This window comes from Oncorhynchus clarkii, chromosome 7 (genome assembly GCF_045791955.1).
Source record: "Oncorhynchus clarkii lewisi isolate Uvic-CL-2024 chromosome 7, UVic_Ocla_1.0, whole genome shotgun sequence".
NCBI lineage: Eukaryota > Metazoa > Chordata > Actinopteri > Salmoniformes > Salmonidae > Oncorhynchus > Oncorhynchus clarkii.
The window spans coordinates 40,480,081-40,496,249 of NC_092153.1; the positions used below are offsets into that span (position 1 = coordinate 40,480,081).

The following is a 16,169-nucleotide window of genomic DNA, read 5'->3' on the forward strand; positions in this document are numbered from 1 at the left end:
GCTCTGGCACTGTCTGATAGACAGATCTGTGTTAATAACACTTAAGACAGACAGTGTCACGCACGCATGCTTTGTTTTTCTCAGATTGCAGTCGGAGTGTGCACATCAAGTTCAATGTCTTTAACGTAATGATGGACTGTTGTTTCTCTTTGCTTATTTGAGCTGTGCTTGCCATAATATGGACTTGGTAGGCCTATTTGACTAAATAGGGCTATCTTTTGTATACCACCCCTACCTTGTCAAAACACGACTGATTGGCTCAAACGCGTTAAGAACTAAATAAATTCCACAAATGAACTTTTAACAAGGCACAACTGTTAATTGAAATGCATTCCAGGTGACTACCTTTTGATGTCTTCACTATTATTCTACAATGTAGAAAATAGTCAAAAATCAAGAAAAACCCTTGAATGAGTAGGTGTGTCCAAACTTTTGACTGGCTCTGTATAATGAATCAAGATTCATGATTCATCATCATATATCCTTGGTACCATGACCATGTTAATGAACAGTGCTGAAATATGTGAAAAGAGATGTTGTTGTGAAGAAAAGACCAATGGAACCTTTTGTTTCCACCGAAACGTTAGGGTGAACACCTCTGCATTAGGGGAAATTGTGAGCTGAAGTATCAGAACAGTAATCAACAACATAAGATGTCTTTCACGGTAGCAGCTTCTGGGTCTGACTTGATGGCTTCGATTGAAAACGTGAGTGGAAGTCATATAGACTGAGTGGAAGAATCTCTCTCACGGAAAAAAAGAGGCAGACGTATAGCCTATCCACAGGGGGAAGCCCCGACCCAGCGTCAGTGTCTCTGTCTTTATGTACTTTCTCTACATCCTGATACTTCTGTTCTTGCTGAGTCATAGCTCATGCAAATGTATGTAACTTTTAAGAAGGGCAAATAGGCATTGAGATTGTGTAAAATGTTCAAAGGTTTAATTTGCAAGACATAAACGACAACCAAATTTAACACAATACACATTGTACAATATTTCACATTATTTTGCCAGACTGGCATTGTTGTCACATTATCTTTCTTCTAAATCTTAACCAGACACAGGAAGGAAGTAGTAGGCCTATTTCTCAGAAGCTTGTCAGTAGCCCATTTGTGACAATAACATCATGCGGATCTCCCAGAGCAGCAAATAACAACCATTTTGTGGATAAGGAGGCAAGGCAAAGTAAATGGCCCAGCTAACATGCTTTTCCATAATAACAGATTACATGGGAATCAAATATTGACCATATTTTTTAATTTTCAAACAGGTGTTTGAAGTTGTTTCTGGTTTAAAATACATTTATTCTGAGTAGCATTGAGAATAATTGCAGCATTACGACAGACAGATAACCAGGTTTTTCCATCATGGCTCCCCCAAGCTTGGTGTTTTCACCAGGGAGGAGAGACTGCTGTCCCCACTTTCTTCAACTGGCCTCCGGCACATTGAGTCCTGGGCTGGGGCAGAATGATAGAGTTAGAATCCCCATACCAAACAATGCACAACATATACACAGACGACATCCAAGATTTGAGAGCCTATTAAACTCAAACGACAACACACATAATAGCTCAAGAAACTAAAATAACACTTCTCATAATCATCTTGTGACTTCGAGTGTCACTAGCAGTAGCGCATACCTGTTTTGACACCCGGGTTCTTGTAGTTCTTGATGCAAGGAATGATGACCAGGTTGCAGGTCACAGCGGTAAGTAGAAAAGTAAGCAGCAGGACAATTCCAATGAGTGGCATTACTGGAAGACAGAAATAAGGCATTAGTCATACAATGCCATACAACTATCCACTGTAGCACAATGTTTTACATGGATGTATAATGTCATGCCCTGGAGTCAAGAACAGCATGCAACCTTGGCCATAGTCTGCCGTTGGGGACTTGGGACCAGTGAGGGCTGGTGTTACAGTGGGGGCATCGGGATGACGAGATGACCCTTGGCTCTGGTTCTGGATCAAGGACTTAGACACAGTCTGGATAGAGCCAGAGGGGGAAGTGGGCTGCATGGAGGGGAGGGTCTTCCCGTCTGACTCTGACTCTTCATTACAGACGACATCTCTCATCGTAGTGCCTGAAGTCTTCACTCCACTCTCACATCTAAGACGCAGACAGATACATGGACATGAGTCAAATTACAGTTAAAATGATTCCCAATCAATTGCAGAGCATGACAAAAGGTCCAACATTATATTGTAAATGTAAGGAGACTGCTTGATACATCAGCAAATTGCAAAAAATCGGACAAATGCTTGTACGTTTTTCTACGTACTCTCGCCATTTCGCACACGTAGAGTCCTTGTCGGTGGTAAAGAATCCATGCTCACATTCACGGCATTTGAGTATTATACCTGAATCAAGAAATTAGGCCACATGCCAGTTATTCACAGATGCACTCATCAAGCCACTGAAAAGCATCAGTATTATGTGATTCCACTTTACCTGATCTATCCAACCCAGAACCCACGGCACACTTGCATATGGTAGAGTCTTTGTCTCTGTTAGTGAATCCTCCACGACACTGACACTTAGCATTAGAAGTCTTTGTGCACTTTGATATTACCTCACTCCCAGAACCTGCATGGAAACAAGCATATCGTCTGTGGGTTACACTGGCATATTTTATGGCTATTTAGATTCAACTCAAAGATTTGGCGTGGGATCACGATACATTTGAAAGATGCCCTCTTCTGTCATGATTTACACATCCACAGGTTATTGTTTACATAATGTATTCGTACTGATTATGACTTCTTATTGCATAATCATGTCTTACTCTCATTGCAGGAGTAGCAGGGTTGACATTGCAGAGATTCATTTGGTACTGCCTGGAAGTTCTCGTCGGGGCACGGTTCACACTGTTCCTTTTTTCCTCGACTTATCCTCTCACCTTGATAATATCGTTCACATGATTGTCATTGTACTGTGATTGTTCTTAATGTCGGACAGAGTCATTATTCCATGATGAGTGTCAACCAATTAGAAGTAGTCTTAATAGTATCAATGGTAAAGAAAGAATATTCAAGATAAATCTGCATCTACATTCATCCGCATCGCATAGTGGAGTACGATTCCCAGCAAAACATAAAGAAGCTCCACAATAGCCCTTAATATTCATTAACATACTTTACCTATTTTGCATTTAAAAGCCTCCACGGGATTTAAAGATCCATTACAAATAAAAACACATGCATAGATGAGCACCCAGAATCTAGACAGGATCATCATATCACTCTGCCAATAGAAAAGAGAACTCCTGCCTGTCAACCTGTAGAGAGAGGGTGTAAAACTGTATGAAAGCTACTCGGGTGATGAAATCTCACTTATATCTAGAGTTTATATCGATATTTGATGTGGTGTAGTTCAGCTGTACCATGTCTGAGTTAACATTCCGTGATGAATCATAATTTCCTGTCCCTCTTAAGTTATCCCCGCCCCAAGAGTGGTAAACAAATTATATTTCTCTCATTCTTTCAACTGAAAATCCTCTGTCATTCAAGATTTGTTATATTTCCTTCAGGTCACTTCCACTCATATATAATTTTTGTTTTACTCTTTGTTTGTGAGACAGTAATCAGTTACCTGTCCAAAATTGTAATCAGTAACATAACATTTGGGTTACCCAAACTCAGTAATGTAATATGATGACATTCAGTTACTTTTAGATTATTAAGAGGCATTCGAAGAAGACAAAAATGGATGTTACCAATTGAACCACATCTGTTGCAGGATAAATCAATGTTGAAGTTTACATAGCTGACCACATATGGATGTTAAATTTGACTTTATGATTCGGTTATGTAGGCTTCTTCTAACCCATCACTTTCTACTACATATAATAATATGATACAATTCTATATTTACATTGAAAAACCAAAGTCGATCAGAATTTCTGTAATTCCAATAAATATTATACCCCTTGATCTTCAAGATTAGGACTTGGAAATATGGATGTATAGATTAGCCAAATTGTTTTACCTGAGCATAACCCCAAAACTAAGGATTTATTAGCCAGCTGTCACGCCCTAACCATAGAGAGCCTATAGGTCAGAGCGTGACTAGGGGGGTTTCTAGCGTTTCTATTTCTATGTTGGTATTTGTATGGTTCCCAATTAGAGGCAGCTGATTATCGGTGTCTCTAATTGGGGATCATACTTAAGCTGCCCATTGTTCCCACCTGTGTTGTGGGATATTGTTTTCAGTTAGTGCCTAAGTGTGCGCTGTACTGGACGGTTGTTTATGCTTAGTTGTTTGTGTTAAGTTTTACTTGGAAATAAAGTATGTGGAACTATAAGCACGCTGAGCCTTGGTCCGCTGCTTTAGACGAATGTGACACCAGCCCTACTCTGTTTATGATTTTGTTGTCATGGAGGACTGATTGGGCTCATTGATTTGAGTTGATAAATAAATGCTGTGCTCATGGAATGGCATGCTTTGAGCACTACTGAGAAGTGCTATTTACATGTGAAAAATTACTGCTATATGCTGCATTTGCTATAGGCCTATTGTTAAATGTTTTGTTGGTGACACTTTGATATCTTGATAATCCACAGATAACACGAACAAAACGGCACCCGCCTATGTTTTGGCAAAAAGCTGAGGGGTGGGCCTGGAGAAATGTAACCACACTCAGATTAATAGACAGAGCATTTACAATGTTTACAAACATTAGAGAAAAAACACCTTATATTTTGGGTTCTCACGGAGTGTGACAGTTGAATTAAGCTCATGAGGCATTTATACATTATATTCTTCATTAATCAATGTATATATGTGTATACATACACTACTGGTCAAAAGTTTTAGAACACCTACTCATTCAAGTGTTTTTCTTTATTTGTACTATTTTCTACATTGTAGAATAATAGTGAAGACATCAACTATGAAATGACACATACAGTGCCTTGCAAAAGTATTCGGCCCCCTTGAACTTTGCGACCTTTTGCCACATTTCAGGCTTCAAACATAAAGATATAAAACTGTATTTCTTTGTGAAGAATCAACAACAAGTGGGACACAATCATGAAGTGGAACGACATTTATTGGATATTTCAAACTTTTTTAACAAATCAAAAACTGAAAAATTGGGCGTGCAAAATTATTCAGCCCCTTTACTTTCAGTGCAGCAAACTCTCTCCAGAAGTTCAGTGAGGATCTCTGAATGATCCAATGTTGACCTATATGACTAATGATGATAAATACAATCCACCTGTGTGTAATCAAGTCTCCGTATAAATGCACCTGCACTGTGATAGTCTCAGAGGTCCGTTAAAAGTGCAGAGAGCATCATGAAGAACAAGGAACACACCAGGCAGGTCCGAGATACTGTTGTGAAGAAGTTTAAAGCCGGATTTGGATACAAAAAGATTTCCCAAGCTTTAAACATCCCAAGGAGCACTGTGCAAGCGATAATATTGAAATGGAAGGAGTATCAGACCACTGCAAATCTACCAAGACCTGGCCGTCCCTCTAAACTTTCAGCTCATACAAGGAGAAGACTGATCAGAGATGCAGCCAAGAGGCCCATGATCACTCTGGATGAACTGCAGAGATCTACAGCTGAGGTGGGAGACTCTGTCCATAGGACAACAATCAGTCGTATATTGCACAAATCTGGCCTTTATGGAAGAGTGGCAAGAAGAAAGCCATTTCTTAAAGATATCCATAAAAAGTGTTGTTTAAAGTTTGCCACAAGCCACCTGGGAGACACACCAAACATGTGGAAGAAGGTGCTCTGGTCAGATGAAACCAAAATTGAACTTTTTGGCAACAATGCAAAACATTATGTTTGGCGTAAAAGCAACACAGCTCATCACCCTGAACACACCATCCCCACTGTCAAACATGGTGGTGGCAGCATCATGGTTTGGGCCTGCTTTTCTTCAGCAGGGACAGGGAAGATGGTTAAAATTGATGGGAAGATGGATGGAGCCAAATACAGGACCATTCTGGAAGAAAACCTGATGGAGTCTGCAAAAGACCTGAGACTGGGACGGAGATTTGTCTTCCAACAAGACAATGATCCAAAACATAAAGCAAAATCTACAATGGAATGGTTCAAAAATAAACATATCCAGGTGTTAGAATGGCCAAGTCAAAGTCCAGACCTGAATCCAATCGAGAATCTTTGGAAAGAACTGAAAACTGCTGTTCACAAATGCTCTCCATCCAACCTCACTGAGCTCGAGCTGTTTTGCAAGGAGGAATGGGAAAAAATTACAGTCTCTCGATGTGCAAAACTGATAGAGACATACCCCAAGCGACTTACAGCTGTAATCGCAGCAAAAGGTGGCGCTACAAAGTATTAACTTAAGGGGGCTGAATAATTTTGCACGCCCAATTTTTCAGTTTTTGATTTGTTAAAAAAGTTTGAAATAGCCAATAAATGTCGTTCCACTTCATGATTGTGTCCCACTTGTTGTTGATTCTTCACAAAAAAATACAGTTTTATATCTTTATGTTTGAAGCCTGAAATGTGGCAAAAGGTCGCAAAGTTCAAGGGGGCCGAATACTTTCGCAAGACACTGTGTATATATAGTCCAAAAATGAATGTAGCAACTCCAGATTGCCCCTTTAAGTCTATCAAAAGTGTGCGAGTTTGAGCATGTAATCCCTTACTCCCCAACCCTGCATGCCATGTATACTAACTCTCAGCATAACCCACCTTCTCGTAGGCTTTGTTATGTAAATTCAAGTTTCAAGATAAGTTGAGGTGTAAAAAATAGAATGTATTGTTGTGTTTTAATGACAACAAGATATCTCGATATTGCAGACAAGAAAGTATTTTATTGTTCTTGCATGATGTCATCTCCTCCCACTATGTTAGCTTCTCATTGGGTCCACTTAAAGTTATCTCGTATCTTGTTACGGGATGACTCATTGTTGTCCATTGTTCTATATTGTTACATGCTATAGTTGACATTTTGGCAAGAAAAACAACCAGAAACATTGAATCTTCAACAATATTTTTTACACAATTTCCTTCCCTGCCCTTTGCAAAACACTGCATGATGATTCCACTGCACGGAGGGAGCCAGATTACTATCTGCATGGTTTTCATACACTAAGTGTACAAAACATTAGGAACATGCTCTTTCCATGACATGATATCCTTGATGTCACCTGTTAAATCCACTTCGATCACTGAAGATGAAGGGAAGGAGACAGGTTAAAGAAAGATTGTTACGCCTTGAGACAACTGAGACATGGATTGTATGTGTGTGTCATTCAGAGGGTGAATGGGCAAGACAAAATACTGATGTGCCTTTGAACGGGGCATGGAAGTAACTGCCAGGCTCACCCGTTTGAATGTGTCAAGAACTGCAACTCTGCTGAGTGTTTCACGCTCAACAGTTGCCCGTGTGTATCAAGAATGATCCACCACCCAAAGGACATCCAGCCAACTCGACACAACTGTGAGAAGCATTGGAGTCAACATGGGCCAGCATCCCTGTGGAGCGCTTTCGACACCTTGTAGTCCAAGCCCCGACGAATTGAGTCTGTTCGGAGGGCAGAAGGGGGGTGCAACTCAATATTAGGAAGGTGCTCCTAATGTTTTGTACACTCGGTGTATGTATTCTACCACGTCTAACAGACTCATGGAGAGACACAGAAGTACTGTGGTATCATCCACTGTGTTAAAGTCATGGGCTGATCAAAGCAATGCAATCTCTGAATAATAATACAATGCATTAATAAGGCTACTGATAATATGCCATCTGCTATGACTAGAAGGAAGAGACATTCACATTCATTTCAGCACTGTTGCATAGTGTTATAATTAAGCAATAAGGTCTGAGGGGGTGTGGTATATGGACAATATACCACGGCTAAGGGCTGTTCTTATGCACAACGCAACAGGGGGTGTCTGGATACAACCCTTAGCCGTGGTATATTTGCCACATACGACCAACTCCAGGGGTGCCTTATTGCTATTACAAACTGGTTACCGATGTAATTAGCGCAATACAATTAAATGCTTTGTCATACCATGGGGTATACGGTCTGATATACCACAGTTGTCAGCAAATCAGCATTCAGTGCTCGAACCACCCAGTTTATAATGTTCTTTATGATGAGGTTCTCAAGTTAAAATGTGTATGTACAGTATTTGCAGGAGAGGGTTAGGATTATGTCAAGATTTGGGTTATGGCTAAGGTTCAACCGGGGTGTGGACATGAACCTAGGGTTAGGGTTATGTTTATGGCTTGGGTTAGGGTTACTGCTTTAATGTATTGCCATTTTAGGGTTAGTATTTTTATCTCACTTTCTATCCTACTCCTCTTTGGACCACTGAAGCTTGGCTCCACCTGGCTCTCTCTTTGACACAAGGTGGTTATTATTCTGTTAGATGAGCTCATGGTGGACGGGTAAGGATATGACCCTGTACATTTGATCGCCGTGTAACACCAAGCTGCCCCTGTTTATGTTTTTCCCTAATTGTTGTATTGAGAACATTAAGGTCGGAGACAATGAGGAGATAGCTTCTGGGGAAATACATATCAGTTACTGTGGGCCTATTTTATCGGAAACTGTGCTGTTTAACCATATGTTTTGCCTGTAAGTTCAGGGAGTGCCAGTCTTTTGATTGCTATTACAGATGGAAATAACCACATTTCTTGCTAATCTGCAAGATAGACCTACAACCACGCAACTTCCTGTGGAAGAGCACTCAAACCTTTGGTGTTTTCTCTATCAGCCAATGTTTAAATTCTGATGTTATTATTTGATTAGCAACAGATAAAGCACATACAATCAATGAACCATCCACACAGGAACATCTCAAGTAAAACATGCCAACGAATGATAGAGTGTTGTAATGTTGTCGTCCAACGTCTTCATAGCTCACCACAAAGCAAAAACTTTAAAAAAAATGATAATAACAAATGAACAAAATGTAGAAACAGAGGTGTATATCCTTGTGATTAAAGGCAACAATCTGTGATATGTACTGCTGCAGTGCCACAGTCTTTTCAACTGATAAATGCCCATTGATTCTTGATGAATGTGTATACATTCAAATTAAATAAATACAAATCAACAGTTATAAATGAGTACTGTAAATGCCTTATGCTGCATTTACACTGGCAGACCAATATTGATATTTTGCCACTAATTGGTCTTTAGACCAACCAATCAGATCAGCTCTTTTGCCATAGTAGGGCACCCTTGGCGAAGCTGCCAACAACCGGATGTATCCTGTTTTCAGGGTTACAGCTAATCAACCTAGCTTACTTTCCCCCTGAAACCGTATGTGAGAACTTCGCTCAGGCGTTTGCTTCACACCTGATACGTTAGGTTAATAATAGGGCAAAAGAGCAGAATTTAGCTGCCTGTGTAAACGCAGCCTTATGCATTTCAGAAAGTAAATGGCAAGGTTGTAGGTAGTTTCTGTTTTTGTTGTAATTTGACTGAACAAAGTATAGCTTCAAAATAAGTTTACAACTGTCAATTACATCAATGTGTCAATCTCATTTAATATATTATTTGTAAGCACAGGGTCTGACGTATACTGAACAAAAATGTAAACACAACATGTAAAGTGTTTCATGATCTGAAATAAAACATCCAATACATTTTCCTTACGTACAAAAAGCATCTTTCCCTAAAATGTTGTGCACAAATTTGTTTACACCCCTGTTAGTGAGCATTTCTCATTTACCAAGATAGTCCATCCACCTGACAGGCATATCAAGAAGCTGATTAAACAGCATGATGATTACACAAGTGCACCTTGTGCTGGGGACAATAATAGGCCACTCTAAAATGTGCAGTTTTGTCACATAACACAATGCCACAGGTGTCTCAAGTTTTGAGGGAGCATGCAATTGACATGCTGACTGGAAGAATGTCCACCAGAGTGTTGCCAGATAATTTAATGTTAATTTCTCTACCATAAGCTGCCACCAACATTGTTTTAGAAAATTTGGCAGTACATCCAACCGCCCTCACAACCGCAGACCACGTGTAACCTCGCCAGCCCAGGACCTCCACATTCGGCTTCTTCACCTACGGGATCGTCTGAGACCAGCCATCTGGACAGCTGATGAAACTGAGGGTTTGCACAACCAAAGAATTTCTGCACAAACTGTCAGAAACCGTCTCAGGGAAGCTCATCTGCATGCTCGTCGTCCTTGACCTGATTGCAATTTGGCTTCATAACCGACTTCAGTGTGCAAATACTCACCTAAGATGGTCACTGGTACTCTGGAGAAGTGTGCTCTTCACGGATGAATCCCGGTTTTAACTGTATCAGACAGTGTGTATGGTGTCATGTGGGCGAGCGGTTTGCTGATGTCAACGTTGTGAACAGAGTGCCCCATGGTGGCGGTGGGGTTATGGTATGGGTAGGCATAAGCTACAGACAACTATGGCACATTGACCGCACACAGATACCATCATGAGATCCTGAGGCCGGCCCATTGTTGTGCCACTCATCCACCACCATCACCTCATGTTTCAACATGATAATGCTCAGGCCCATGTCGCAAAGATCTGTACACAATTGCTGGAAACTGAACATGTCCCGTGTTCTTCCATGGCCTGCATGCTCACCAGACATGTCACCATTGAGCATTTGTGGGATGTTCTGGATCGACGTGTACAACAGCGTGCACCAGTTCCCGCCAATGTTCAGCAACTTCGCACAGCCATTGATGATGAGTGGGACAACATTCCACAGACCAGAATCAAATGCCTGATCAACTCTATGCGAAGGAGATGTGTCATGCTGCATGAGGCAAATGGTGGTCACCAGATACTGACTGGTTTTATGATCCACGCCCCTACTTTTCTTTTAAGGTATCTGTAACCAACGGATGAATATCTGCATTCCTAGTCATGTGAAATGCATAGATTAGGGTCTAATGAACACAGTTCCTTATATGAACTGTAACTCTGTAAAATCTTTGAAATTGTTGCATGTTGTGTTTATATTTTTGTTCAATGCAGGTGTAGAGATAGATGGTGTTGCAATTTAAGATTTTCCCATTACCCATTTCCCTTTCTTTTTGGTGACTAAAATGAGCAATCCACACTCCAACCTGTGAAAGGTAGCAATACGCAACACAGTGTCTAGTCGATAGGCGGACGGAACTATTGAGGAGGAGACAAACGAAAGATGGCGGAAGCAGAGGATGAAGTGGATTCTGAATACAATGACGGTAGAATCAAGGAGAATTGGAGTATTGTCCAAAAGAATGGAGAACGGAGAAAAGTAGTGTACAGTGATGAGAATGACCCTTCGCATCTAGTAGGAGTGCGGTTAGTTAATGAGGAGACGCTGAGCAGAGTACCAATCTTGAAGAAACCATTTGAGTTATCCAAACTGCTGGAGAGAGTGCTGGGTAAAGTGAAGGCTGTGAAGATCACGAGAGGCGGGCTTGTTTAGATTTTTTTTGTGCTTCTGCGGATCAGAAGGAATTTACGCTGTGTCTTAACCGATTTGATAAGTTTGAAGTGTTGTGTGTGTCTCTTTGGAACAGGATACCCCTCAAGAGGATTATATCTGGCATCTCCTGGGAAGTCTATTTTGAAGAATTGAAAAATAGGATCTCCCTACTCAAGTGAAGTTAGGGTATATTAACTACAGAGTCAGAGCATTTATCCCATTTATCCCATTGTAAAGCTTTTGGTCATGTATCTAGTATTTGCAGAAGGGAGAAGCCGAGATGTCCAAGTTGATGAAAATATCATAGTATGTGTTATAAAAGTGATGAATATGTGACGTTGCAATTGTGGTGGGAACCATGATGCCACATCTTTCGATTGCCCGACAAGGGTGAAAGAGAATGAGGTGGCCAAAGTCAGGGTTGTACAGAGCATTTCATATGCAGCAGCTTTGAAAAGAGTTGAGGGTTTGAATGGTGCAGCAGAAGAGTCCATGGTGGTGGATAGGCCTGCACTGCAGGCTGCAGGGGTTGCCTTTCACCAGCAGGATCCTGACATTTTAAACGTTAAGAAAGTGGTCGTTGTGGCATTTATAGCTATGGTAAATAATGACACTACCAGGGTGTCGTTTGCGAGCTGGACTTCGGGCTAGTAGGTCGAGGATTCGAGACCTGCTCCCTCCCTGTTTCATTACAGTACTATTTTTATTAGGGTTGATTAAGTTAGTTTCACTATTACGTATGGATTTACTGTACATTATTTATTTTTTTAAACCCATCCAGTTGGTGGCGGCAATACACCTTTTGGGGTTGTAGTCCGCAGTAAAAACCCTGATAAGAAAGAAGAAGACAGCGTCTCGTCTGCCGGAAATTCACACGAAGAAGAAGAATACGTCAATGAGAAACATAGGCTAGTTAACAGTATTTGATAAGACACAGCAGTCCGTGGTGTATGTACCTAGCTAGCTACTATCCGTGAATACTTCAATATGTCATATTAAATTGTCTTTGTTGAGCGTTTGACTGAAACAGAAGTTTGTGCGTTCACAACGATACTGACATTATAGCCACGGAAAATTTGCTAACACGCTAGCTAGTGTCAACAAACTGCAAGTGACTAGCGGGTTCAAGTGACCCTCCCCAAAAGCGCGATGCTGGTAACCGTTTTCTGCGCCCCGAATGACCGCTCGGAAATCACATTTTCTCTCGATGTGTCTCCAGAAATTGAACTTAGAGATTTTGTTGCTCTGTGTGAACTAGAATCAGGAATCCCTGCTGGGGAAATTCAGGTGAACCACTAGCTAAAACATGCTAACTAGTTGGCTTAGCATAAACGTGGTAGTAGCTAACGTTACATTAAGCGATTGTTTTATGTCAACCAGTTAGTTAATTCAACATTTTAATTATCCAGACAGAATTGACAGTAGTAGTTAGCTAGGAATAATATATTGACATTGCTAGTCAGAATTAACTTTATTGTTCGTCTGGTCGCTAGCTAACGTTAGTTGTACCTTAGTTATTAGCCAACTTCGCTAGCCTATGATCATGTGTCAACCGTCTGAGAACACAACTTCTACTGACTCATATAACATTACATGTCAAGCTGTCCAGTGGTTTGCTTGCCACTTTTTGATTAGCAACCTAGCTAACTGATCGAGGTGGTCTGTCCATCAGACAGCGTTTTAATTTGTCCTTTTTATTTTTCGTCCAGTGTGGAAAGAGAATGTTTATTTTTTTTTCCCTGTGACCCTTTCCTCTCTTCAGATCACATATGCAGAGCAGCCTCTGAAAGACCTGACCCGTGCTTTAGGGACCTATGGACTTAAGGATGGAGATGTGGTGGTGCTTAGACAGGCAGACCGAAGGCCACCACCAGCACAATCGGCCTTCCCAGGTAAAGTCAACACTGTTGGGCGAGACAGAACCGGTGCGAAATCTATCGCTGCTCTGTTACAAGGTTGGAATTATGGGAGGAGTCCAGCTGCTCTAGTGAGAGTTTGGCGTCCCGGAGTGGTTAACAGACCTATTAACCTTTGCACTTCAGCTCTCACATTTTTCGTTATTTATTGGTCCTAAGTAATGGCTCACTGTTATCTCAGCCCAGTTGTCTACCTGGCATCATCTTACTGAACCTGGAACCCTCTGTCGTGCTCATACTCTCCTACCCTCCCTGTCTCTTCTCCCGCCCCCAGGTCTCCCACGTATTGACTTCAGTTCCATCGCAGTCCCCGGCACTTCTTCTGGTTCCAGTCAACGGTTCACCCGTAGACAGCAGCAACATGCCCCAACCTCACAACAGCAGTGCTCTCCACCCCCTGCTGCACCCCCATCCCTACCGGGCTCCGCCTCCTCTCCTCAGGGTCTGGATGACCCCGCCTTACTGCAGCAGATGCTCTTGGCCAATCCACACGAGCTGTCCCTGCTCAAGGAGCGCAATCCACCCTTGGCTGAAGCATTATTGAGTGGAGACCTGGGTAAGTGGGGATAGGGGATAGCATCAACCCTTCTCTTTCGATGTTGATTATCTTGTCATTATAAAGGCTTAGGTTAGATATCAATGTGAATAATGGGTCTTAAAGTGATATACCAGGATCTTTGAAATTAAGCCCTTTATCTACTTCCCCAGAGTAGGCTGTTATGTTTCACTATATTGGATCACTCTAATATATTGGTATCACTCCGCAGCAGAGGGAAACATCCGAGGTGAGGATTTACAGATTTACTTCTGTGTCACGGCTGGGGTCCGCCCTTATATATAGACCCCATGGCCGCGACACACGTTCTCTTTCATTTTCTCGGCGGACGTCTGTATGGTTTACGGTACAAACTCTCTGAAATTTGCTTGGTAAGTCGCTGGTAAGTGTAATATCTTGCGTCAAAGTATACTCACTGACTGTTTGCAGCCTGGAGCAGCTGGCCACATGGCCATCCCCCCTCTTGAGTGCTCCACTCGCTGCGCACAGTTGATCTGTATCTTCCGCCCGTGGTTTGTCGTGCTTGCGTTTCGTTAGCATTACACTACGACTCCGTGTGCGTCCTTTAATATATTGGCGGCTCTTGCTGCCACAGACTGTATTTAGCGTACACAACTTGCCGACTGGCTTGTTCTGTGTGTGTTGTGAATTGCTTAACATGCTGTCACCGCGCCATGTCACCGTGACTGAAGCCAGGACCCCCCAGAGTCTTTGATGCAGACTTGAAAGCCACCTATGGGTCCCTCTGATCTCTTGGCCGCCTTACCAACACGGCCATGCTGCTGCAGGCCTACCTGCAGACTGTTGTCCCAGCTGCAGGGGGGCACAGAAGAGCTCCTCCGGGAGGCGATGGAGGTGTCTCGCCAGCTTTCCCTGCTCCAGAGGGATGTGGCCCACTCCAACGGACGGCCATGGCGCAGGTGGCTGGCCCAATCCCATCTGCTCTCCAGAGCAGGAGACTGTTCATGCCGCCTCATGCACAGACGGGCCCCGGCAAAACCCCTGACACACCCTGCCTCGGCCACTTCTCCTGGTCTCAAAGGGCAAAGTGGGAGGAGTATGTGGAGTCCTAATGGGTGTTGTCCACAATGCTCGAGGGGTACCGACTCCAATTCCGGTGCCGGCCACCGTCCTTCAGGGGCCTTGGTGTCACCACGGTGGCCGACCCCCTGAAGAAAAACCTGCGGCTAGAGATCTCCTCACTCCTGGACAAGGTTGCCATCCGCAGGATCAAGAGTTAAGAACGTGTAGGTGGGTTCTACTCCACTTATTTTTGTGGTCCCGAAAAGAGACGGAGGATTTCGACCGATTCTGGACCTCAGCAACCTCAATGGGTACTTAAAGGTAGCGAGGTTCCACATGCTGTCCCCAGTCTGCGCGTTGCAGGCCGTTTCCAGGGATCAGTGGTTTGTGACGCTGGACCTTTCCATGTCACTGATCACCCAGCTCATTGGCATACCTCTGACTCACGAATTCATGGTTCTTCCCTTCGGCCTCTCCTTGGCAATGGACGCTGTCCTGGCACCTCTCACGTCCCGAGGGTTGTTGATCCTCAATTGCCTGAACGATTGGCTAATTTGTGCCCCAACCAGGACTCAGGTCCTGTCAGACAGACATGCTCCTGACCCACATCGGCAGGCTGGGCATTACTGTAAATGACAAGAGTCGTCGTCTGACGCCAACCCAGAGGGTTGCCTTCATTGGCATGGAACTGGACTCAGTCCTCATGAGAGCACGCCTGCCCACCAGAAGGGTTCAGGCATCTTATCTTGCCTCGAACACTTTCGGCAGGGGCGGATGGTATCCGTCCTAACCTGCCAACGCCTGTCGGGCTTGCTGACGGCGTCCTCGTTGTTGATTCCCCTGGGCCTGCTCCACCTCCGGCCTCTTCAATGGTGGTTCAACTCCCACCGGCTGCAACTGAAGCGTCACCGCCAGCTGTGGGTGACCATACAGTGCCTCAGGGTATTGTTGAGGTGGCTCTGTCACTCCTTTCTCTTAGGTGGGGTAGAGATGCTGAGGATGTGATGCCGGGAGCTGGTCAGCACAGACGCCTCCCAGTTTGGCTGGGGGGGGGTGTGACCAAGGGCAGGTCAGCCAGCGGCTGTTGGCTACCCCCTTGGAGCGGCAGGCGCATCAATACACTAGAGCTCTGAGCTGTACTGCTGGCCCTGAAGTCTTTCCCTGAAGGGAAGACGTCCATTCTCACCATGACAACACCGCAGTGGACTGAGGTCGCACCGCCTCCTTCTTATGGCACAGGAGCTCCTTCTCTGGGCTCAGGGACATCTAGCGACTC

General features: G+C 43.3%; 2 protein-coding genes across 3 annotated transcripts in view; one reads left to right on the plus strand and one right to left on the minus strand.

Annotated features, from left to right (window-relative positions):
• Nucleotides 1–920: 920 nt before the first annotated feature.
• On the minus strand, nucleotides 921–3,369 carry LOC139414236 (tumor necrosis factor receptor superfamily member 9-like). The gene is made up of 7 exons (XM_071162134.1): nucleotides 3,141–3,369; nucleotides 2,786–2,899; nucleotides 2,452–2,586; nucleotides 2,282–2,360; nucleotides 1,868–2,109; nucleotides 1,640–1,753; nucleotides 921–1,456 (listed from the first exon to the last, which is right to left on the minus strand). Exons 1-7 carry the CDS (start codon nucleotides 3,235–3,237, stop codon nucleotides 1,365–1,367), a joined length of 873 nt encoding a protein of 290 aa, XP_071018235.1. The 5' UTR covers nucleotides 3,238–3,369; the 3' UTR covers nucleotides 921–1,364.
• An 8,890-nt stretch (nucleotides 3,370–12,259) lies between these two features.
• The window catches only part of LOC139413288 (protein DDI1 homolog 2-like), a 28,875-nt gene continuing 24,965 nt past the window's right edge, over nucleotides 12,260–16,169 (plus strand). For both annotated transcript variants that reach the window (XM_071160491.1, XM_071160490.1), the window contains exons 1-3: nucleotides 12,260–12,685; nucleotides 13,161–13,290; nucleotides 13,589–13,870. In XM_071160491.1, coding sequence (XP_071016592.1) covers nucleotides 12,548–12,685; nucleotides 13,161–13,290; nucleotides 13,589–13,870 — 550 coding nt within the window. In that variant the 5' untranslated portion in view covers nucleotides 12,260–12,547. The remainder of the gene's footprint in view (nucleotides 12,686–13,160; nucleotides 13,291–13,588; nucleotides 13,871–16,169) is intronic.